Source organism: Balaenoptera borealis (genome assembly GCF_965194805.1).
Source record: "Balaenoptera borealis genome assembly, chromosome: 8".
Taxonomy (NCBI): domain Eukaryota; kingdom Metazoa; phylum Chordata; class Mammalia; order Artiodactyla; family Balaenopteridae; genus Balaenoptera; species Balaenoptera borealis.
Window position 1 is genome coordinate 108877756 of NC_138865.1, and position 24251 is coordinate 108902006.

Below are 24251 nucleotides of genomic sequence, written 5' to 3' on the forward strand. Positions count from 1 at the left end.
TGGCTGGGCCAAAACGGCCCAGGCGGCACCAATAGAGTTGCGGAGCTGCCGGGCAGCGCGCGCTCGGGGGCTGCCAAGCCTCGCGAGAGCGGGGCTGACTAGGGTCGCTGGTGGTTACGGGGTCGCAGTGCGGCGTCATGTTGGGCGCTGCTCAGTTGGTCCTGCAGTCCGACTCTCCAGTTTGTTTGCTTCTGTCCCACTGAGAGCGAAGGCTGGGTAAATGCCCGGCAAGCGGAGTGGTGAGAATGAGGACCAGCCAAAGGTTGAACGGCCTTGGGGGCGGCCCCCTGGCTCTAAAACGAGGCTCTCGGCAGCGGCTTTGGTGGACGCTGCTGCGGCTTGGGCAGGGGCTTAGGTTTCCCGGGGCGGGGCGGAGGCGGTGGGCATCCTGCTCCCGGGCTAGACACGTATTAAGAGGAGGCGGAGGGTCATGTCTCTGGAAGACGAGATGAAAATTCTCGAGAAGCTGGAAGAAGAGTTTGCGCACCCTTAAGCAAAACGAGAAGGCGGTCAGGACCAGCATGGAGAGTGTTTTGCCCGTCTGCTCCCAGGTGCTGTGCATTCCTCAGGACGTAAACATCGAGAAGATGGAGACGAAGTAATCTTTGGGGTCTAGGATTAGACCAAAGGAGGAGGGGGCAGCCTCTGACGCTGAAGGCCATCTGCAGCCAGGCCAAACAGGTTTACAGGCAACTGGTGGAAACCCCTGGCAAGGGCAACCCAGAGAAGTTTCATGCGAGCAGGGGATGGTTGGAGAAGTTTAGAAATCGCTATAGGCTGCTGAATTCGAGGTTGATAGGTGAGGAAGAACCGTTAAATACCCAGTCGGCACCCACGTATTCCAAGCAACGCCAGAAGCTGATCAGAGTTAGTGGCATTGTACCTCAGCAGGTCTTCACCGCCAAGCAGACGAGCCTGTTTTGGAAGTGCTTGCCTTCGCGTACTTTTGGGGAAAAAGACAAAAATCCGGAAAGCTTAGAGGAAGCTAAGGACCGGATTTCTTTCATTTTTTGTGCCAGTGCCGCAGGTGACAAAACCATTGCTGCTTTATGAAGCAGCACCTGTTTTATGGAAAAAAATATAAAACGCCTTCCTATTTTCCGGCGATCACTAACAGTATCATTAACAGCTGCCCTCATTTTGGATTGGCTTCGTAATTGTTTTATTCATTGAACCTGGAGTTATTTAACAGAAAAAAATCTTGCCTTCAGAGTGTTGCTGTTTTTGGACAGAGGTCTCAGTCACCCAGACTCCATTCTTTGCTCATCCCAATGATGATATTGTGTTTCTCCATCTGGAGGGCAGTAGCTATCTTAAGCCCTTGGATCAGGGTATAATTGAAGCATTCAGGAGGTAATACACCAAGCATATATTTGACTACTTTGCCGACTTTTTGAAAAAAACCCTTGCCTCACTTTGAAAGAAACATGGCAACAGTACAACTTTGCTGATGCTTTGGTAGTAATAAAAGAGGTGATGGATGATATAAAAACCAGCCTCTCTTAATAAAGCCTGGTGGAACCTTTGGGATGATGTTGTGAATGATTATGCATGTTTCCCTAGAGCTAATGAAGAAGTTGAAAAAAATCATAGTCTGAAAATGGACGGGCTTTAAATTCATCGATATTGATGAAAGTGAAATTAATAAGCAACTTAAGTTTCAAGCTTTGGCAATAACACAGAGAGTCTATATCTGTAGACGAGGAAGAAGGCAAATCTCTGGAACCAGAGATAAAGTTGAATCCAAGGAAACAATTCTGTCTTACACCAGGTGTCAGACCTCATTGAAGCTGCAATTGATATGGGTTCTTTACTGGATTGAAGTTTGGCCTTTAAAAAAGATTTCAATAAATTGTTGTATACCTATAAAGAGGCCCAAAAGAACCTTCAAAATAAAGCAAAGGAGATGAAGAAAGAGAAGGAAGACACAAACAATAAAGAGGAAGTAGTGTGGGTGAAAGAGATGGGTACAGAATCTGACTCTGAAGAGGATTCTGAGTCCATATCTGAATCCAGTAAGGAGGAGGAGAGAAAGAGGGTAAGAAGCCTCCAGAAGAAGAGCTTATAATCTCAGGCAGTGGCACTGAGGCTCTTACTAGATCTGAAGAATCTGCCAAGGCCATAAATGCAGAATTGGACTTTTGGAATCTAACCTTGGAATTGAATCTGAAGAGAGTAGAGGTGCCTGAGTTGAAGGAAGAAGAGAATCCAGAAACGGTTTCTTCCAAATAACAGTTCATCTCTTGCCATCCTTCCCCTGCTGCCCCAGCATCGTCTTCATCATGACCATCTTTATAATCACCAAATCAACAAACATTTATTGAGCATAATCTCTGTGGGATCCTGTGCTAAACTCTGGGACATCATCTCAGGATCTAAGGTAAAATGGTCATTAACAGTGGCCTTTCTTATTAATGTAATAGATTTAAAAGATCATAGCCTTGATTTATTTTAGTGGACTTTGAATATAAAGGTTTTTTTTTAGGATCACTCAGCCTCATTTTCTCTAACCCTGTTTTTTTCACACACGCTAAGTTTTTCAATCACAAATGGAGATTTTCTGAGTTAACCTTGTTTGGTAGTTGACATGAGACTACTTGCTCGTGAAACGGTGACATGGTCTTACATTTTATAAAGCATTCTTATATTAACCTTCTCGGTTAATCCTCACTTTAGACCTATGAAGGAGGTATTAGCCATTCCTTTACCAAAAAAACCCCAAAAAGCTCAGAGAGGTTAAGTTATTTGCCTGAGTCCACATAGCTATTGATGTAAATGATAGGACTAGGGCTACAGCTGACTTTGTTAGACACTTTGCCAGGAAGTGTATCAGGCCTTTAAGAATTTATAGTCCCAAGGAATGAGACAGACAGGTAAACAGGTAATTAAAAGAAACACAGAGGCTGTGAACTGGCAGCCTGCAGGCCAGTTTAGCTAACAGGTGTGTTTTGTTTCGTCTGCCCAGTTTAAAACAATTTTGAATTGGTTTTCAGCATTCCCCCCCTCCTTTGTTTAAGGTACTATTTACATACAACACAATTAACCAATTTAAGTGTATAGTTTGTTGAATTTTTTAATGTTTGTGTAACCACTACCACAGTCAAGCTATAGAATAGTTTCCTTGGCTTAAAATTTACTTATGGCCTTGTGTATTCAATTTCTTCCCCTGAAGTGTCATCATTTAAAAATTAAGATATTTCACATTAAAAAGCTGGATTAAAAAATTGGAAACGCTGACAACAGTGGACTCTGCATCCCCAAAGGGCAACAGTCAGTCCTTAGCTTGCTGCTTTTAAAGATTTGTTTAATAGTTGATGTTAAGTGCTGCAACGGAAGTGTGGACAGAGTGCCTTAGTGGAAAGAGAGGACTGTGGGGATTAACCTTGCGAAAGACTGCACAGAGCCGCTGGCCTGGAAGACAAATGAGTTCATAGGGAGAGCAGTCCGGAGCAAGAGTGTGTGCTCTAAGCCAGAGAGGATTGGAAGGGAGATCCTAGGAGGAGGGAGTGATGTGTGGGGGACAGGGAAGGGAAGGCAGCCATGTGTGTGCTTCATTTATTTGGGTTTTTTTGGTGGGATGGTCCTCTACAGCGGTCCCCAACTTTTTTGTCACCAGGGACCGTTTTCGTGGAAGACGGTTTTTCCAAGGACCGGGGTGGGGGGATGGTTTCGGGATGATTAAAGCCAATTCCATTTATCGTGCACTTTATTTCTATTATTATTACATCAGCTCCACCTCAGATCATCAGGCATTAGATCCCGGGGGTTGGGGACCCCTGCAAAGTGGAAGAGTTTTGTGTATGTGTATTTGTGTTTGGGCTGACGATTTTATATCTAAGAAACTTAGGTCTTTTAATCTGTACATCTCTGGGGATTTTAAATGTTTTTTTGGTATGTGTATGTTAGAATGGGAAGGGAAAATTAGTATTTTAACTTTTGCAGGGGTTGGAGGTTTGCATATGGTGCTTGGGTTGTATATTTCCAGAAGGAGAGTTGCCCAGTGAAAAATTACTCCCTCTTTCCCCGCCCCCTCCACCATCTCCTTCCGGCCAGCCTGGCTGGGACCTGGCTGGGCAGTGGGGCAGGCAGCAGGTGGTAAGGGGAGAGGGCAGTTCAGGCCCTTCGTGCCCGCCCATCAGCCAGCAACTCGGCCTCAGGCCACAGTTCCAATAGGCTGTGCTGCTAAATTACCAGCGACGCCATGGACAGGCTGGGCTCACGGTGCCCTTTGCCAGGCTGCCCGCGACCCTCTGTCCTTTTATGCCTCTTGGTGAGTGTTCCATGCTACAGTGCTATGAACCCTCTCACCTCTAAACCTCCAGCCTGGGGACTGAGGGAAGAAGGTGCATTTCTCTTTTACTCTTCCTGGGATTTTGAGCTGGGGGCGGGCAGGTAGTGGGTGGACGGTAAAATCCTTGGAGGCACCACCCTGTGTCTTGGAGATTGTGGTGTGAGTGTGAAGATTACCAGCACCCCTTTATGCCCTGCCTTGTGAGGAGGAGTGACTGGGCTGTGTTTCACTGCCAGGGTCCTTGGGGTGGTGAGGGGTGTCTGCTGGTGAGTTCTCATGTAAGGGTCACATGATAGGTTCTTTCCCTCTTTCCAGTGCAGTTACCATCTCATTTTTCTGGGGGCTTTGTTTTCTCATCTCTGAAGTATGTTAAAATGTTAAGGTTGGCAGTGGCTACAGAGTCCCCACAGTGGTGCTGGTGGTCGCAGTGGGCGGGGGCTGAGTGGGGTGGGGTGCGGGGGTGGTGGAAGGGAGAGCTGTGTGGGAGGGCCGCAAGCGTAGGGTAAAGCCCTACGCTAGCCCAGCTCTGCTGCTCACTTTCTGGTCATTTCTTCCCCTCTCTGGCCCTTAATTAACTGGCACAAATCAGTGGCTCAACATTTTGGGGACATTTCTTGATTTTGTGTGTGTGTGTGTATGTGTGTGAGTGCAAGTCTGGATTTGCACCCAAGGAAAGTGTATAAACACAATGTCAATTTCAGAGTATTCACAGATTCCTTAAAACTAGATGGATTACAAATTTAGAACCACTGGGTGGTTTCTGAGGCCCCTTCTACCTTAACACAGATCGTAAAGTCAACCATAATGTCTTAAAGTCTAGGCAAATACTGCAGGACGAAAAAAGAATGAAATAATTGAAAGGGTACATACAATATTTTAAAAGAATGTAAAATTAGAAAAGGTATATAGTAAAGACATAAATATGAAAATGCTATAAACTTACAGTAAATCTTTTCCCGTTATAATGTTTCTATTAGGGAATATGGTGATGTGTGTATTTTGCATTCATGTAATATCACTTTCTAATATACTGTAGTCCACTTTTGGTTCCAAACCAACCTTTCATGCTTCTGATTCTTTGTTGATATGGTCCACAAACATTTCTCAAGCCCATACTCCTTGTCAGGGGGTTATAAAGTGCTGGGGATACAGAAATGTATGAGGCCAAAGAGCTCACGTCCAATGAGGGAGACATGTAAACAACTGTCTGTATTTCAGTGTGATTGATGGTACAATAGAAGGATGTTTAGCAGCAGTCCTGACCTCTACCCACTAGATGCCAATGGCATCTCCTCCCCAGTCATGACAATCAAAATTGTCCCTAGATGTTGCCAGATGTCCCCTGGGGGGAAAAATTGCCCCAAGTTGAGAGGCTCTGGATTAAGTGAAGCTGAAATAAGCCCACTGTATCAATTCCTGGTCATGCTCCTTGTGGTTCAGAGAGCCCAGAAAAGGAGGCAGGAGTCTTGGATTTAAGTCTTGCCTCTGTCACAGAATTTCTGTATGTTCTGCCTCAGTAACATTATCTGTTAAATGAAGGGTTATCTTAGATAATCCCCGAGGGCCCAAAGTACCTCTTAGTATTTTTTGACTATGAGTTCATACAAGAGTTTCAATACATTTTAGGTGAGTTTATAGTTAATCCTATTAGCTCTGTGTTACACTGATAACTGCTGGCTGAAATGCCCTAGATCTTCCTTAGGAATGGTTTTTTTGGTTGAGGGACAGACCATTACTCCTTTTGTTTAGAGTCTGTACAGGAAGCCACCTTAGAGTCATGTAGTTGACTCCTTACAGTTTTTTAGTTTGTCCGATTCTCTGCCAAAAGCTCTGTGGGTGACCCAAAAGCCCTACTTACTTCACAAGGCTATTTTGTCTCAATATCAACATCTTGCTGGTGTACTAATTCACCAGTCTACAAGTTATTTCTTGAGAACCTGCTGTGTGCCATGAACTGTCCTGGGGACACAGTGATGAGCAAACCACAGTCCCTTTCTTTATTGGATTAGTGATTATATATTGTTTTTCCTATCTTGTTTGAACCCATGGCAACTCTGAGGCAGGCAGCACAGATGTCATAATCTCCGATTTCTAGGTAATGTTTATAGAAGGCAAAGGAAGTAACTTGTTGAAGACCACAGGCAGCAGTACTGGCACTAGGATTTAAATCCTGCTCTTTAGTGCCTTTATTTTTTTCCTATATAATCTAATTGAGTTGTCACCGAAAGCTTCATTGAAAAGCCTGGTTCTTTTTTTCTTGTGTGGTCACTGGTTTAGTTCAGAGGACTAGTGTGTTGGATTGGAGGTGTTGGTGGAGGTAGTGGGAGGGAATGAGAAACCCACCCCAGACAGGCTTCTAGTCAAACTGAAGCTAAAGACATAAAAACGCTACTCAGGCCCTGCCAAGAAGTAGGAGCCAGGCAGGGCCGGGCAATAACATAGGAGTGGGAGGACAGAGGTTTATTTGAGCGAGATGTGAGCCCCGGGCTGGGAGGCAGGAGAAGCACGCTCTTGTTCAGTCTTGCCTGAGTCACAGTCGGACTCCTTGCAAGTTGCCTCTATCCCTATTAATGACTCCTTTGTATCCCCCCAGCAAAGAACCCTGGAATAGAAGATGTCCTCCAGTTCTTTTCATTTCCTCTTATTTTAAAAGTTTGTCATTAAAGAAGCAAGAAAAATGTTATTTTAACTGTCTTTTCCTCTCACGGTGTCACTGCCATTTTCTTAGCTCAAGATCTTAATGTCTTTTTCCTGGAACATTGTAATGGCCTTTTGAATAGACTACCTTCTGGTCACTCCCCATCCTCCTTCAGCTTGATCATATTATTACTCTTCTACTTTAAAACGTGCAAAAGCACCTTATCACTTGAGTACAAACCCTACATTCCTTAGCCTGACCCTTTATAGTTCTAGCCAGTCTCATTTTCCTCCCAATCTCTTACCCACAGACTAAGACCCATGCGGACTAGATAGCTTATCTGTCCCTAAATACCTCTTGAGTTTGTACATATTATTATATCTCCCTCTTTTGTAATTCTGCTTATTATTTCAGTTCCAACTTAGATAGTACCTTCTTTTCAAAGCCTTTTCCTGTCCCCAACAGGTAGAGCCTTCCTCCTGGACCCTCCAATTGTCTGTCACAGTAGCACAGGTCACATTGCTTTAGAATTAGCCTTCCTTTTCCGCTAGACTCCCTGTAGCACCTGGCACATACACAATTGAACGAAGGTGAAATTAACTCCGTAAAACATCGACAGGTGTAAGAACTTATCATTCATAATAATCTCCATAGGATGATAGCAGTTCAGTGGATGCCGGTTGGCGTTACCTCCAGTAGCAGTTTTGTACAGTAGGAATGGTTTTCAAGTTATCCAGACTCGACTCCTAATCTTGGCTTCAGTTAAAAGCTGTGTGATTTTTTTTTTTTTTTTTGGCCACACTGCATGGCTTGTGGGATCTTAGTTCCCCTACCAGGGATCGAACCTGGCAGTGAAAGCACTGAGTCCTAACCACTGGACCGCCTGGGAATTCCCAAAGCTGTGTGATTTTGAGCAAGTTTCTTGATTTTTGAGCCTCTATTTTTTCTTTTCTTTTTTTTACCATTTGTAAAATGCAGAGGCAAATAATCTAGACATGAAAACTTTAAGCACTAAAACTCAATACAGATCCCAGGAATTAGTTTATGGATGGGAAATAGGGATGAAAATATGATGCCCAGCTTTGGTTCCAGTCTGCTTGAACTGGCAAATAGTGAGTTGGCCATGTCACTGCTGATCTCTGCTTCTCTTTTCCCACCATGTAGATCCTGACTGCTTCTTTCCTGACATATCCCATGCTCAGGACCCTTAGCCAGCAGCTCCTTTCAGTTGTCACTGGCAGCTATGTCTCCGGCACTTACTCCATCGTTTTTGTCAACTGTCCCAACGAGCAGATTGCCAGAGATATTGCCAGGTATGGTGAAGGGGCTTAGGTGCTGCCCCAGGAGGCTCAGGAGCTACCGGGATGCTCCAGAGGGGCCACTTTGGGGTACTTCTCTTGCTTTTGACAACCCCATCCAGTGATGAACTACCCAGCCGTCTGCTTGGGGTGATATGAGAAGCATGGCTGAATGACACTTGGATGGATTCTACTGCTGGGCCTGAAAATGCTGAGTGGTACATGGGGGCGTAAAAGGGATATGAGACCCAGAGAGATAGGTGGCTTGCGCAAGGTGTTAAGATAAGAGAACAGTGGAACTCCGCAGGTTGAGAATTTAAGAATCCTAATTCCTGACCCAGCTCTCTTTTTGGAGGTAGTCTTTGCTCAGTCCCAGAGGTGCTCACCATGACAAGAGGAGGAGGAGCCCAATTCCAAGTATATGGCAGATTTCTAAAAGCAGCTGTGCTGTGGTGGAAAGAGCACTGGACTTGTAATCAGAGCAATTTGAATCTTGGCTCTGCCACTTGCTGTGTGACCTCGGGCAAGTTGCTTCCCTTCTCTAAGCATTAGTTTCCTGAATTATAAAATAGGATAATGCCACCTACCTCACAGGGTTGTTGAGAGGATTAAATTATATGATATATGTACAGTCCTTATTCCAGTAACTCAAATGTAGTAGATGCTCAAAAAATGTTTGTTGTATCTGAATTTCCACCCTTCACTCCTCTTTTATTTTTTTTAATTTATTTTTCTTTTTTGGCCGCGCCTTGCGGCTTGCGGTATCTTAGTTCCCCGAACAGGGATAGAACCCAGGGCCACGGCAGTAAACGCGCCGAGTCCTAACCACTGGACTGCTAGGGAAGCTCCCCTGCCCTTCACTCCTTTATAGCTGCAGCTTTGAAGAGGGTTAGTGGGGCTGAGGGGTAATGGATTTGGCTCCTGGCTCCCTTTCTTCTTGCTCTACAACTCAGCATTCTTGAAGTTTGATGATAGCTTAAGTTATAGTGTTTTATGTGTTGAATTTGGTCTTTGGGGGCACATAGCCTCCAAACTGATGGTCACAGGTTAACTTTGCATTTGATTCCATCTTTCCTGCCCCTAACCAGAATGTCTATTTTTTCCTTATTATTTTTTTTTTTGAATTTTTCTTTCTTTCTTTCTTTATTTATGGCTGTGTTGGGTCTTCGTTTCTGTGCGAGGGCTTTCTCTAGTTGCGGCGAGCGCGGGCCTCTCACTGTCGCGGCCTCTCTTGTTGCAGAGCACAGGCTCCAGACGCGCAGGCTCAGTAGTTGTGGCTCACGGGCCTAGTTGCTCCGCGGCATGTGGGATCTTCCCAGACCAGGGCTCGAAACTGTGTCCCCTGCATTGGCAGGCAGATTCTCAACCACTGCGCCACCAGGGAAGCCCCTATTTTTTCCTTTTTAACATTACTTTTGGAGAATAGCTCTTGTCTAAAAGAACATGTGATTACTCCAGAATTATGACCTAGTATTATATTTAGCAGCTAGGAATTGAAATCCCTTCTGTGCTTCTGGTATACCCAGGATCTGTGCTGAACTCACTGGACCCCTGGATTAGCCACTCTGGGTCCTGTCAGGGAACAACTTCAGCTGATATCTGTGAGGTGTTGGGTATCAGGAGGAGAAGGATTCTAAGGCCTGGATTCTAAATACAGTAGTTGAAAGGCCAGTTCAGGTAAATGGATCAGTATCAGCTTGGAGAGGGGTCTCTATTGTCTTTGCATCCAAGGTTGCTGATGAGAGGTCAGGAATGGGGTCTTATTCCTTCATAGGTAATGCTTTTTCTCTCTGGTTTTTCTCCTAGTTTTTAGGAGTTTCTCTTTGTCTTAATGTTCAAGTATTACTTGTTAAATATAGTCTCTCTACTCTCTCTATTCTTTCTGCATCGCGCTTTCCTGGAACTCCTTATAGATAGATGTTGAATTTGTTTTCTGTGACTGAACTTTATAGTTTTCTTTAGACTGAATTTTATAGTTTTTCTTTTCAAGATTTCAGATTGTTTTTAATAACCAACTGCTCTTGTTTTGTAATTGTCTGATCTTGTTTTATAAATGCAATAATCTTGCTTTATCTTTCTGTGGATAGTAATTATACTTATTTTATGCTTAATTTTATTCCAGCTTTATTGAGATATAATTGACATATAACATTGTGTAAGTTTAAGGTATACAACATGATGATTTTATATGTGTATATATCACAAAATGATTACAACAGTAAGGTGAGTTAAACATCCATCATCTCAGTTACTTTTTTTTGTGATAAGAACTCTTTAAGATCTACTCTCTTAGCAATTTTCAAGTATACATAATTGTACTTATTTTAAAATCTTGGTTTCAATTATCCTTCTCATGTAAATTCTTTTTTGTTGTTGAATTTTAGTCTCTCATGGTGTTGACTTTCCTCAAATACTTTGTAATTCTTAATTGTAACCTCTCTCATCTTCTTAGCTATGCTTATGGGGAAGTGCAGAAACAGCTGCAGGAATTGACCTTAGGTGGCACTCTGCAGTGCGCGTGTGGGGCAGGTGGACATTCTACTGGCTGGGGTACCCAAGTAACTGGTCTTCTGGGCATGCACTCTCCCTTTTGTCCTTGGCTGTCGCCAGCCACTAGGACAGTGTTTTGCCTTTTGTCCAAAATTCCCACGCTCGCTGCTCTGCCTCTATCAAACATCCCATTACTGTTGCCTGGGCCATGGGAGATTTAGGGGGTCTACCTGCTCCTGCTGTGGCATTCCAACTATTTACCTTGATGGTTGCCTCCAAGTTCCTGCCTGCTCTGGTTCCCATTACATCTAGATTACAGACTGTTGCTTTCATTTTCTCTCCCCCCACTCCTGCCCCAAGTTCAAAAAGGCACATTTATTTATTTACAAAGGAACAGTATAAATGTAATAAGGAACAAAGGAAATAAAATAATAGGCATACATATTTACATAGCAGGTGTAGGCAAAACTTACTAAGAAGATTCTTGAAATACTTCTACAATCTAGTATTCAACAGTTAAAATCAGTTTCTAAGAATAAATTATCACCTCAAGAAGAATTTTTAGGATGGTCAACTTATATGATTCAAACTATGACTACGTTAATGAAAAAATTATAATTTTATATTCTTCAAAATTCTCCAGGTTGCTGGAGGCCAAGAAAACCAGATCACTGCCAATGTTTAAAAGATTCAAAGGCTCTTAAGTTAGGAAGTCCCCCTACATGCTTCCATGCATGACTCAGGGCTACCTGTTTTCTTTAGGGCCTCCTCCTAGTTGCTAGTACATAAAGCGTTCTCCTCACTGTGCTCTGGCACGGCGAAGAAATGTTTTGTTGTTTCTCGTGTGGCGTGTAAAAGGGAGGTTGCAGTGTGTGTGCAGCCCGCCAGCTGAGCTGTGAGTCTCAAGTGGAGTTCTGAGTGATGTGGCAGTGGAGCTCTCCCCTCAGCTGTTCTGTTCTGTATTTTTCATGAATGATTTGGGTAGAAGAGAGGCAAATAGGTTTCGCTTCCAGGATTTGTAGAAGGAGAGTAAGTGGGTACATGGTGGGGAGGGCCCCACAAATGTTAGCCGGCAGGAACCCCAGCTCTGCCTATGGAACTAGTGCTGGGACCAGGTCTTTCAGCTCCAGTTTAGTGCTCTTTCTTCTTTAGTGCTCTTCAGCGTTCAGTCTGCTGCCTCTCAGTTCTGGTTCAGTTCCATTCTGGTTCCTGGCAGTGTTCTTAGAGCTCTTCATTGACAGATACATTCTAAACTGGAAGAATCTCTTATTGGGGCTAGGGTGAAAACCTGAATGTTGAACCAGGAGACCTGGATTCTAGTGTCCTTTTTGCTGCCAACACCACATATGACCTTAGACAAGTCTTCCTTCTCTGGGCTTTGATTTCATACGTAGGGAGAGGGAATTGGGTTAGGCCAGGGTCACAGACAAAGATATCACAAGCAGACAACTTATAAATGAGTGAAGTGGACTGGGGTGTCGCGCTGAAGAATGACTGTAGTTAGCAACCCTTACTCGTCCCAGGTGTTGAGAGGGAGAACAGTGGAAACTGACTGACCCGAGAAGCATATGTCATGCCTCGAGGGAGTAGCCCCTGCTCAGCTCTAGCTAAATCTGACCTTGTAGGACTACAGGTCCAAAATGTTATAAGATTCATTTTTTGGTGAGAAGCTAGGTAATGTGTATTTTTTTAATGTGAAATACCCTGATAGTAAATATTGGTAGCAAAATCAAGATCTTTTTTAAATGCCGAGAGAGCCAAACCATGTATCTGGTCTGTGAGCCTCTAGTCTGTGAACTTTGCAGTTTCTAGAGACCCCAGAAGCTCTGTCTTCTGCTTTACTCAGATGAGCATGAGGGCTTGAGCTTTCCATCTGTGACTCACTGCTGCGCTTTAGTGTGTGTGTTTGTTTTTGGTTTTTGTTTGTTTGTTTGGCCACAGGAGCTTTTTGAATAGCACAGTCCTCCATAACTTTACAGTCTTTTACCCAAGGACAGGTTGCTGTGATTACTCACTGAGGAGTTCACACTACCAAAGAGATTGGAGGCCCGTGAGGCAATGGATTATTTTTTTCTAGAGGTTTAAGTCACTCCCTGTGTTTGCATGCCACCTTCAGAACCAATGAAGTGTAATTTCTCAGCAGATCATTTGATTGAGTGAGCAAGACTTGCAGCAGTTGCTTAAACAAATTTGTGCCGTGTGCCTCTTCTTACAATCAGAGATTTATTTACCACCTGGAACTTTCCAAGGGAATGAGGGTGGTGGTGATACCACATTAATGTGGAGCCTTAAATAGAGCACTGTTCAGCCTGGAACTCAGGGGAAGAGAAAGTAGGTCAGTTCTCTTGGCAGCGGTCAAGGGAAGGAGAGATCAGTAAGCAGGGCTCAAATTAGGGTTATCTGGCAGGGGCCACACACTTCAGAGAACTGAGACCAGGCCCCCTTGGCTGACTGAGACTTGAGAGGGGGTTGTCAGGGCCTGCCTGATTCCGAGGGCTTGAGGTTTGATACTTGGGGACACTTCTTTGCATCGATGACTTGGTGGTGCTTTTGTTTCTATGACACTTGTACTAGTTCAGGCACTTTTTATTGTGTTCACCAGGGCTCTGCACAGGAATCAGACTATCAGAGCAGGAATTCCAACCTGTGGTCTGTCAAAGGAAGTTTTTAGAGGTCTGCAGAGGTGGTGATGATTGTGCTCTTAGGGTTGTGGTAGGAACCTTCACAAAAATAAAAAGTGAAAAGAGCCTGTATTTGCCAAAGACAGACATAGGATAGGATGCCTTTTTTTGCTTTTCCTTGGAGTTATATCAGTTCCATGTGGTCACATGATATCTACAGACCAGAAACCCTGTCAGCCTAGTACATATCCGAGAGAGAAGAGGAGAAGAAGGTGACATAATAAAAGGAGTTTTTGGTGGTGGAAAGAGTTGGAAACCACCGACTGAACCAATCCTCTGATTGTACAGCAGGAGTCAGGTTGAGTGAGGGGGTCGTGCCTGTCTTGGATAGGTGCTCAAATACTTATTTCTGGAATGAAAGAAAGAGCTTGCATAAGGTCACACAGCCATCCTTCTGCAGGGCTGGATTGGAATCCAGGTCTTTTTGTTCTCCGTCATTACTAATAAATTCCCATTCCCCAAGCAGACTAGGTCTGTCCTTTAAAACTGCCTTCCCTACTTCTCTCTCCACCCAGGGAAGGACTTATAAACAACTCTGTCTTCAGAGGTTCTGTGCACAGTAGTTATGAAACATGTTGGTTTGAGTTGGGAGGGGCACTCTAAATGGTTATCTATTTAGAATTAGGTTTCCTGAGTAGTTCCCAGGAACTCCTGGACATTTGCCCCAGTAACTGTCACTCTCTCTTTGCTTTAGGGCTATACTGGATAAGAAGCTGACTGCCTCTGTGAACATCCTGCCTAAGGCATCCTCACTGTGAGTTTTGCTGTGGCCCGTGGAAGGGTGCGGGAGTGCTAGGTCAGGTCCTGCCTGGTGGAAAGAGCACTGAACTAATGGGGAACTGTCAAAGAACAACTCAGAGGCATTTAATTAATCAATAGTTCACTGTCAATTTCTATTCAGAGGAAATCAACCAGTGGGTTTATGTCATTCAACAAAAGCAAAAACAGGCTGTGTTTAGAGAAGGGAGAAAAAAATCTACAGTTTAGGAACAGTGAATCTTGTCTGCACATTCTTTGTTTAAATCAATTAGCTTGCTTTTAGCAAAGAAGTCAAACTGGGCATTCCATCCCTGAGTAAGCCAACTAGGGATATCCAAGATTATAATTTCCATTACTTTTGGATTCTCTGGAAAACTTTGAGAGTTTAGCATATGCGACAGGCTGTTTCTGTGTATTGTCTGCCTTTCATTTCATCAGCTCCTTTACTTAAGCCTGGTCTGCACCATTTCCCTCATCAAAATATGTCAGTATCCCAGTACTAGCTGTGCAGGATTTGTCTTGTGCCTTAATCTCACTGATCAGCCTGTTTCTCATCTCCTTCCTCCCCTGATGAGCGAGAGAGAGGGAGGGAGGGAGGGAGAGAAATAACGTCTGCTCTAAAGGTCAGAACAGAAAAGTGCTATATAATGAAAGCTTTCCCCTGCCCAGCAGTGTCATTCCCTCAGTGGCTCACATCACCTATAGCTAGGGCTCCCAAATTTGGCTATGCTTTAGATTCCTGAGCTCCCTCCTGGATCTACTCAATCAGTCTCCCTGAGGATGGGGCTTGAATCTGAATTTTTAAGAGGTTATGTAAGTGATTCACATAAAGCCAGTCTGGGAGCTACTGCTTTGGAGCTAGAACAGAATTTTAGCCTACTGTTCCCCTCATATGTTCATCCTTCCTTGTAATTCATGCTTTTACCACAGCTCTGTGAGATGAGGCCAATGGCCTAAGTCATCTTAGATTTGCCCTGGGTCAGCATAGGCATTCTCAGGCCGAATTTCTTTCCCTTCCCATGATGCTGTTCTTGTACTCTTTTTCTAAACATTGTCACTGACTTTGTTTTTAACTTTTGGACCCGTTTCCATATTTTATAAGGCTTACTTCTTCCCTGAATCTTCCTGTGCTTTTTCATTTACCCATTGGTGGGCACTCAGCTTTGAGAGTCAGTGATACAGAGAGCACCAGTGCAAAGGATGGGGAGGTGCCTGGAAGCCAAGAGTATGGGATGAGCATTTAAAAAGCTGGAGATGCCCAGTGTAGAGGAGAGAACATATAGGAGTTTCTGTAGGGCTGTCCTGAGGTGGTTCTTCATGTGGAAGTTGGGGAAAACAACTGGGTGGCAAATGTTGGCACACCATAAGAAAAACCATCTCATGTGAAAACCTTTCAGGAGATGGTGAGCCTCTCACCTCCAGGAAAGTTAAGGCAGGTGCTAGAAGCGTGCATTAGAATGTTTAGACTAGATGACCTGTAGGGCCTTGGCCAACTCTAGGCTTTTTTATATGGGCTTGGAAAGATTTTAAAGTTTCCACCTTAGTAAGTCACCTAATTGGGCCAGGTTTATTTCACTGAACTCATCTTGTAAGCATGATAATTTTTGTTGTTGTTCTCTTCTCCAGATACTATTGGAATGGAGAAATAGAAGAAGCCACTGAAATCCTGCTGGTGAGTGAGGATCGGGGGATGCGGCCTTGATAGGGAAAGAGTGAGAGCAAGGTTCCAATTAAAAATTAGCAAAGATCAATTAGCTGAGGTTCTTGCCCCACATACGATGCCCTAGGTTCATTTGTAAGCTACTAACAGGGCCTGGGGACCCGGAGGAATGCTGTCTCCTAAACAGCCAGATGAATGAGCAGCTGCAGAGCTGGGGCTGAGCTCCTGAAGCAGTGATTGTTTTTTTCTTTCTTTTACAGTTAATAAAGACAAAGACTTCCAAGGTCCATATGCTATCCAGCTACATCAGGTAATAGTGCAATCTCTTCCCAGCTGGGACATGCTGGGAACTAAGTGAATGAGCTTGAGAAGTAGGAGACCTAGAGCTTAGTCACCAGCCTCCCATGTGACCCTGGGTATGGCCCTGTCCCTCAGACTCTCCATCTGTAAAGTGAGTGAGTTTTAAACCAGCGGTTCTCAAAATTTTGGTCTCAGGATCCCTTTACACTTTTAAAAATTATTAAGGACCCCAAAGACCTTTGTTTATATGGGTTATATCAAAGTTTACTGTATTAGAAATTAAAGCTGAGAAATTTTTAAAATATGTATTTTTAGTTAATTTAAAATAACAGTAATAGAACAATTACATATTAACATAAATACAGGCATACCTCAGAGATATTGCAGCTTTGGTTCCAGACCACTGCAATAAAGTGAATCGTGGTTTTTTTTTTTTTTTGGTTTCCCAGTGCATATAAAAGTTACATTTAGCCTATAGTGCAGTGTATTAAGTGTGTTAATAGCGTTATGTCTAAAAAAACAATGTATATACCTTAATTTAAAAATACAAAACAGAAAACAATTATAGTAACATCAAAGATCACTGATGACATCACCATAACAAATAAAATAATCATGAAAAAGTTTGAGATTTTGCAAGAATTAGCAAAATGTGACACAGAGACACAAAGTGAGCAAATGTAGCATCAATAGACTTGCTTGATGTAGGGTTGCCACAAACCTTCAATTTCTAAAAAAACACAGTATCTGTAATAAAGTGTAGTGCAATAAAACAAGGTATGCTAGTAATGTATTTTTATGGAAAGTAACCATATTTTCCAAAAAACAAAAAAGTGAGAAGAATGGCATTTTACATTTTTGCAAAATCTGGCTTAATAAGAGAGCTGGATCTCGTCAAAAGCATCTTTAAGTGTTGGGACACTTTTAAGCTCATGATGATAAATTCAGGTTTTCCAAACTTCTGATTTTTGCTTAAAAACATGAATTTTTTTTTTTAATTTACAATATTGTGTTTAATTTCTGCTGTATAGCAAAGTGATTCATCTATTTATATATATATATATATATATATATATATATATATATATATATTCCTTTTCATATTCTTTTCCATTATGGTTTATCAAAGGATACGGAATATAGTTCCCTGTGCTATACAGTAGGACCTTGTTGTTTACCCATCCTATATATAATAGTTTGCATCTGCTAATCCCAAACTCCCAGTCCTTCCCTCCCCAACCCCCAAAACATGAATTTTTTGATTGGCATTAAATGATATAAATTGTCTTCATTTGAGTGATGGGCCCACTTTGTTCATATTTGAGAAAATGTCTACCTAATACTCAAACCTGAGTAACCTTAATTTGTAAAACTGACAAATGATGGTTACTCAGGCTTGAAAGTAAAAATGGTATTCTTTGGGAAAAGTCTAGTTTAGCTTGTGTCTCAATCAGAGAAGTTTAAGACAACATTGAACTTAGGTATATAGCGGAAGTGCTTTATGTATGCTTCCCATTTTGTCACACAGAATATTAAAAAGGCACACTCAAGGGTCAAACTTTAATAAAAATAGTAATTTTTACCATATTATCAAGAATGTTCTTAAGTGAATTTGACTTTTTTAAAATGCAAGTATTGTGGTGATAGCTACAGTGATAGCTAGTACAGTTTGGTGCCGTTGTCTTGATGCATGCTAAAGTGCCACCAGTTTTACCCATCATTGCTTTTGCACCATCAGCGCAAATGTCAACATAAGTGAAAAGATAAATAACAGTTAGTATTATTATGAAAATAGTTTTGGCCTCATGGACCTCCTGTAAGAGGCTTGGAGTTCCCCAGTGGTCAGTGGACTCCATTTGAGAACCACTGGTGTAAATCCTTATTTATCATTCAGAGTATAGTTTTGTAATAATTGGCATCACCTGGAAGCTTGCCATAAATGGAGAATCTCACACTCACTCCAAACCTACTGAATCAAACTACAGTTTAACAAGATCCCCAGGTGATTCCTATGCACAGTAAAAGCTTGAGATTCTCTGGTCTAAACCAGTGATTTTTGATGTTGGCTACATATTATAATCACATGGAGACTTTTTCAAATTACCAATTTGGGCTCCACCTCAGATTCTGACCTAATTCATCTGGAATGGGGATCAAATATGGTGTTCTTCAAAGCACCCAGGTTGACTCTCCTGTGCAGCCAGAATGCAAGTCACCTGTCTGGATGATAAAACCCTTTCCTTTCACATCTTAGGGAACCAGGCAGGATTCTATGGTTATATGGCTATACTGGGTCTCAGATCCATTGGTAGAGAAGGCCCTCATGTTACTGCCTTAGCGGAGGTGTGGAAATAGGGCATCTTTGGTAGAACCAGTGCTGTTGAGAAATTACAGCCTGACTGGTGAAAGACAGCTTCAGGGTTAAGACAGTGAACCCCAGAGCTTGACCTCCAGCGTCAAATCCTGGCTCCTCCACTTGCTAGTTGTAGCATAAGTGCACGCAAATTACTTTCTGTGCCTCAGTTGCCCCATCTATAAAATGGGGACTATACTAGTACCTTGGGTTGTTACGCATATTGGAAAGAATTTATGTCAAGTATACACATGCATTGCTGTATCAGTGACAGCTCTTACTACTAAAGTGTTATTAAAATGTCTTATACTGAATGCTATTCAGACATACATACACTGAATTCTGTATGTCTGCTTATAAAAACACATACACTGGTCTAGGTATCCATGAAATAAGAAAATTCATTTTTCTCAGGCATTAGATAAAATTACCCAGCTTACTGCTAATGTTTAAGCACCTATACATACAGATGTTGTGATTTAGTAAGCATCCTATCTCATGAGAACTTTACAGTGCCTAATTCAGCAAAAAAGAAGCAGAGGATTATTACTCCTGTGTGACAGATGGGACCAAGGCCCAAGGCCTTATGTTTTTTCAGTTTGGAAAGTGAAGAGAACTGGCATTTTATGCCGAGGACTAGGTGAAAGAAATGGGGAAAAGGGAGAGATTGCTGTGGGTTTGGATGGTCAAGGAAGATCCCTGGGGAAAGGTCAGTGGTTGAGTTGAGCCTTGAGGAACAGAGAGGCTTTTATCAGCAGGAACAGGGAGAACTTTCTAGGTGGAGAAGAGAATACAGAGGTACAGGGGAAGGGGGAGTTGTTTGGGGAAGGCACAGTGATGAGTGAAGGATAGTAATAAAAACAGTAGCTAACATTTACTGAATGCATACAGTGCCAGTGTACCAGGTATGTGCCTTATATATCTTGTCTCATTTAATCCTCAGCAATCCAGTCACATAGGTACTATTTTTATCCCCTCTTTTGCAGGGCCTTTAGGGAAATTAAGTGATTTGTCCGTGCTTACATAGCTAGTAAGTGGCAGGCTTAGAATTTGAACCCATGTCTGTGAGACTCTAGAGCCATCCGGCCTAACTCATCACTTGGTGACGGATGGGTAACAGGTGTAGGAGTGGCGGGCTGTGGGGCTAGAGCAGGGGGCTGCAGGCGTATTGCGGAGGGCCTCAAGTGAGGCTGCCCAGTTGGGTTTTATAGCATAGGCTGACTAATCCTGGTCACTCACAGAGCTCTGCTTTCTTTCCAAAGGTTGGTGCATCCTTTTGAAATCCCAGAGGTCTTCAGTCTTCCCATGGACCAAGGAGATGTGCACTATTTAAAGTGGCTGGAGGAGGGCATGGAGGAGGAATGAGTGGGGGCTCTTTGTGCCTCCTGCTGGCTGACTCTAACCTTCATCAGCTGTTCTCTGGGGGAGGGGAGGCTTCTTTCTGCCCCCTCACATCTCTGGATTCCATGCTTTTGTCAGCACAGAGGAGTTAAGTAACTTGTGGAGGGTGACGGTCCAAGGCTTCTGAGGCTGGAAGAGGACGCTGGGCCAGTCAGGCCAAGCAAGAACCCAGTGGATCTTGTCTCTGAGTGCATCATGCGTAAAGGTGGCTGGGGGTGGGAGGGCGAGGGTGAGTGTGTATGGGGGCCAAGGGGAGGCGGCAGTGAGGGTGAGGTTTGTCATCTACGTTCACTGAGCCTATATTGAGTGCCTAGTATGTTATTACTCTCCTGCCTCTCATGAGGAATGGACCTGTTGACCTGTCACCCAGAAGTGTGTGGGGTGAATGCCACCTCCTAGGGGAACTGGAAGTGCTTTATCCAAAAGCATGAATTGCTAATGGTGGAATTTCAGGGACAAGCAGGATTTTATTTCTTCTAGCTAAAGATGGTGTTTGTTATTCCTGAGTCCTGAGGAACTAGGAGTGGGCTTCCTGAGTGCACGTAGGACTAGGGGAGTATTAGGGCTTAGACATAGCCTCACGGATTGGGAGTAGGTCTTGACTCTTTCCTAGCCTGAAGGGGCAGACATCAGAAGGTTCTGGTGCCTTGCTCAGTGGAGACATGGGTTCTGAGCCCACCATACTAACCTTTCCACTTGAGCATTGAAAACTGAGCATCCTGAAGTAGGAAGAACCCAGGGGGACTGCTAGACAAGTGTTTTTCAGACTTGCCCCACAGAACCCCAGGGGTTCACAGAAGGTACCCTGGGGGCTACTCATACTTCAACCAGTGCAACTGTGCTTTTATTATTTTTATGTATTGAGCTAAGTTTCTGTTGTTAAAAGTTTGTAAACCAGTGGCCTAAGCCAGTCTCCATTTTATAGGAAAGGAAACTGAACTGCAGTGAGGTCCAGAAAGTGGGTGGCATGTTGAGTTACAGACGGGATAGCCAAGGCTGCTCACTCTGTCTGGTGCTGTCCTAAACCTGCTCCACGGGTGTCTTCTCCATGGGGAAGATCCCTGTGGGGTGAGAAGAGAGACCTGATCTAGGCTACTTCCATGGCTCTGTCACAAGGTGACTCCACTCTGGGGACACCATGGGCAGTTTGGGTGGGAGTCCACAGACATCTGCGGTATCCTAGGTCTTCCTTCTCAAGAGGGAAGGGTGTGTGGGAAGGGTGTTGCCAGGCTCTGGTTCTGACACCTTCTGTGCTTCTTGGACCTTAGTTCCTCTAGATATAAAATGAGGGAGGATCTGCAAGGGCCCTTCCATGAAGACCTTGTAGCGACTTCAGGCTGAGCCCCTTTCAGAGGTCCAGAGGATCCTGTTTGTGATAGTGGGGAGTTTGGTGGGCTGCCTCAGGAGAAGAAAGAAAATGATAATGGTGATGTCCGTTTTTTTTTTACGACAGATGTCTCTGGTGCATGTGAAAATCTTGTGTAAGGTAAACCCTACCGAAAATGTACTGGGGACCCCAAATGGACTGTCCGTATTGCTTTCACGATAAAGTCAATTTCTTGGTCTGGATTTCAAGGCCCTTCGGAGCCTTGCCTCAACTCAGTTTTCCATCCTCACCTACTCTGGCATGTGGGTGCTCCAGTATGCTGTGCTGTTACTCCTGTGTTCAGGCCGTCCCCTCTGCCTGATCACCCTTCTGCATGAGTGCTCAAGAAGTCTCCTTGGCAAGGCCTGGCGTCCCCGGTTGGAAGGAATCTCTCCTGCCTTGATGTCCTGTTATCCTTGTGCGTCACAGTCAGTCCCCTGTTTCTAGATTGTGAGCTGCTCGAGGTGAGGGATATGTTTGAATCCATTTGGTCTCTTGCACTGGGTTTGGCAGATATTTCCTGAATTGATGTTTCAAGGATTTGAATAGCTAAAGCTTTCTCTATGGTCCACAATTACTTCCTAATTTATGGAGGTGGCAAAATCCAATTTTCTTATCCTTCAACTTTTTTTAGGTGGGACTAATTCCAAAGGAGGTTTTTCTTTCTATCTCTGGCCTTCATTGGTTCATTTTCTGTGCTGACTGTGCATTGAAAACTGTTTCTTGGTGGCCTTCCTTTGTCACAGTGTCACAGCTGACTATAGGAAATAGGAGAAGACAGGGACAAAACACCAGCGCTCTCTGCCAGGTACTGCCCTAGGTTCTTAACATTATTTTATCCTTACAAGTCAATGTTATCCTCATTTTGCAGTTGAAACCTGAGGTCAGAGAGCAGGAGACACTTAAAGTAAATGGCAGAACTAGGCTCCTAACCCAAGTCTCTGATTCTAAATCTGATGCTCTTACTGCCTCTTTCAAAGAGGTTGGATGTATCCCTTTGTAGGCCAAAGACCCAGAGAACCTGCTGTAGCCACCTCTAAGGAAGAGTTGTTTGTTCCTAAAACATCTGTGTGGTAGTTGGTATTGATATATTGCATTACTTCTCCCCACAGATCTGGATGTTGGTAATAATATCTTCAATTCTACAGATGAGGGAACGGATTTAGAGGAGTTTAATGATTTTTAGGGTCTGTGTGACTCCAACGTACATGGTTTGGCCACTCTACCACACTGTCCTCCCAGATGATGCTGTGGGAGCTGGGGCTAGGACCTGCATCAGGGTTTCCACGCGGGAATTCCTTCCCAGCGTTTCTCAGGAAACTTATGTTTTTTGATCCCAGAATCCCTGGGAGAGTCAGTTGAGGAAATGTGAAAAAGTAGTAAAATTTTATCTGTGAATACTAAAGCTTAAAAGCATAGAGACGTTGCTGGTTTGAGGGAATCCAGCTTCATCAAATAAAAAACTAGAGCAAGAAATGCTAACATAGAGTTGAAGACTAAGAGAACTAGGACAGGAGCATGTAGAAGAGAAATGGTTTCCACCTAGTCAGTCTTGCCTGTGATTGTCGGCATGTCATAAGAGGGTGTGTCTAGCCCTGTCTGCCGCAAACTGTGAGTTATTCTTGCAAATAAGATAAGTTTATACACATAGTGTACTTTATACAAATCCTATGAGCAGTGTTCCAAGAAATAAGCTTTGGAAGCAAAATAAACTCTTAATTTGGCAATTTTGACACATGATTCTATATACTCTTAACCTCGTTAGGATATTTGAATGTTACGTTATTTGCATACTATCCAGTAATGTTCACCGGTGTTTTCCAGTGTTTAAGTATTCCCTAGAGGCTGTAGTTCTTTCTAAATTCTACTAAGCTTAATATTCCTATTTGTTAATTTTTTTTTTTCAGATATCTGTAATAACGGGGAAAGTATGAAGAATGTTCACAGTATTTTAAGACTAAGTTATGATTTAGGGAATTTGTGAGAATTCTAATTTCTTGCTCCTAAATTCTAAAGGTAGATAGATGTGTGTTGTAAATTTGTAAACACTAACGTAGACCGCACAGGAACAGGGACTCCCCAGCTTGGGGAGGACCACTGCCCTCAGGAGGGTCTATGGGCCTATTCACTGTAGAACTTGGACTAGAGCCCAGATCTCTGGATGCTTGGTGCCATTCACTTTTTATTCCATTACACTGATTTCAGCCCAGAGAATAATCCCATCCTCTACCCGGCCCCAGCTCCAACTGTGGTTTTGTTCCAAGGGCAGTTATAAGGTTGCAGCAGAAAGAGTGGTAGGAAAAAGCGGAAGCTGTAGTTAAAGAAGATTTTTAAGGGCAGACGTTAACACTCGGGGTTTTACATGCTACACTAACCTCTGAAAACAGAGTTCAGTTGAACTCATAGCCTTCACTTCCCTGTAGCTTTTTCCTATCCCTTCATGCTGCCTCTTTTTCTCTCTCTAAACTACTACCCCCGATTTAGAGAAGTTTATTTAAGGTGGTAATCCATCACATTTATATGTGAGAGGGTTCCCTCAATATCTGGGGTGCTGAATACAGCAGGGATTCTCTCCCAGGCATGTGAAGGGTGAGGAACTGGAGCAAAGGAACCTGACAAAGTAGTGCAGGTTCCAACCAGCAGAGCCAGGCCAGGAATGCACTTCAGATTTCTACAACTGTGTGCTTGCGAACTCTGAATGAAGTTTTACAGTGCCTGTACTTAAGCATCTTCACAGGGTCACATTCTAAATTCAGTCCCCAGCTTTCACTTCTCTGTGGCCCTCAGCAAATGTTTTTTGCCCCCATGGGTCAGGTACTCACAGAAAAAAGGTTCCACATCCTTCTGGTGGCAAAGGTGAGAATATTGCTGAGAGAATGTGGTGGTGGTAGGAGTGGCACGGTGGCCAGAGAGAGGATGGGGTCTCACCATTCCTCTTCACCTTCCAGGAAACCAGAGCTAATTCGTCCTGGTACCCAATAGCTGATATTTCACTAGGGGAATGACAGGCAGTT

At 43.5% G+C, this 24251-nt stretch overlaps 1 protein-coding gene across 3 annotated transcripts; it reads left to right on the forward strand.

Moving 5' to 3' along the window:
• The first annotated feature begins 78 nt into the window (after positions 1-78).
• LOC309633432 (protein CutA homolog) lies at positions 79-21440 on the forward strand. Of its 3 annotated transcripts, none has more exons than XM_082402307.1 (7): positions 79-2380; positions 8094-8242; positions 14093-14152; positions 15784-15829; positions 16078-16127; positions 19733-20076; positions 21325-21440. In XM_082402307.1, exons 2-6 carry the CDS (start codon positions 8124-8126, stop codon positions 19833-19835), a joined length of 378 nt encoding a protein of 125 aa, XP_082258433.1. In that variant the 5' UTR covers positions 79-2380; positions 8094-8123; the 3' UTR covers positions 19836-20076; positions 21325-21440. The 3 variants fall into 3 exon arrangements, with proteins under 3 accessions (XP_082258433.1, XP_082258431.1, XP_082258432.1); XM_082402305.1 differs by lacking the exon at positions 79-2380 and adding an exon at positions 2387-4270; XM_082402306.1 differs by lacking the exons at positions 79-2380; positions 19733-20076 and adding an exon at positions 2387-4270.
• The last annotated feature ends 2811 nt before the right edge of the window (positions 21441-24251 follow it).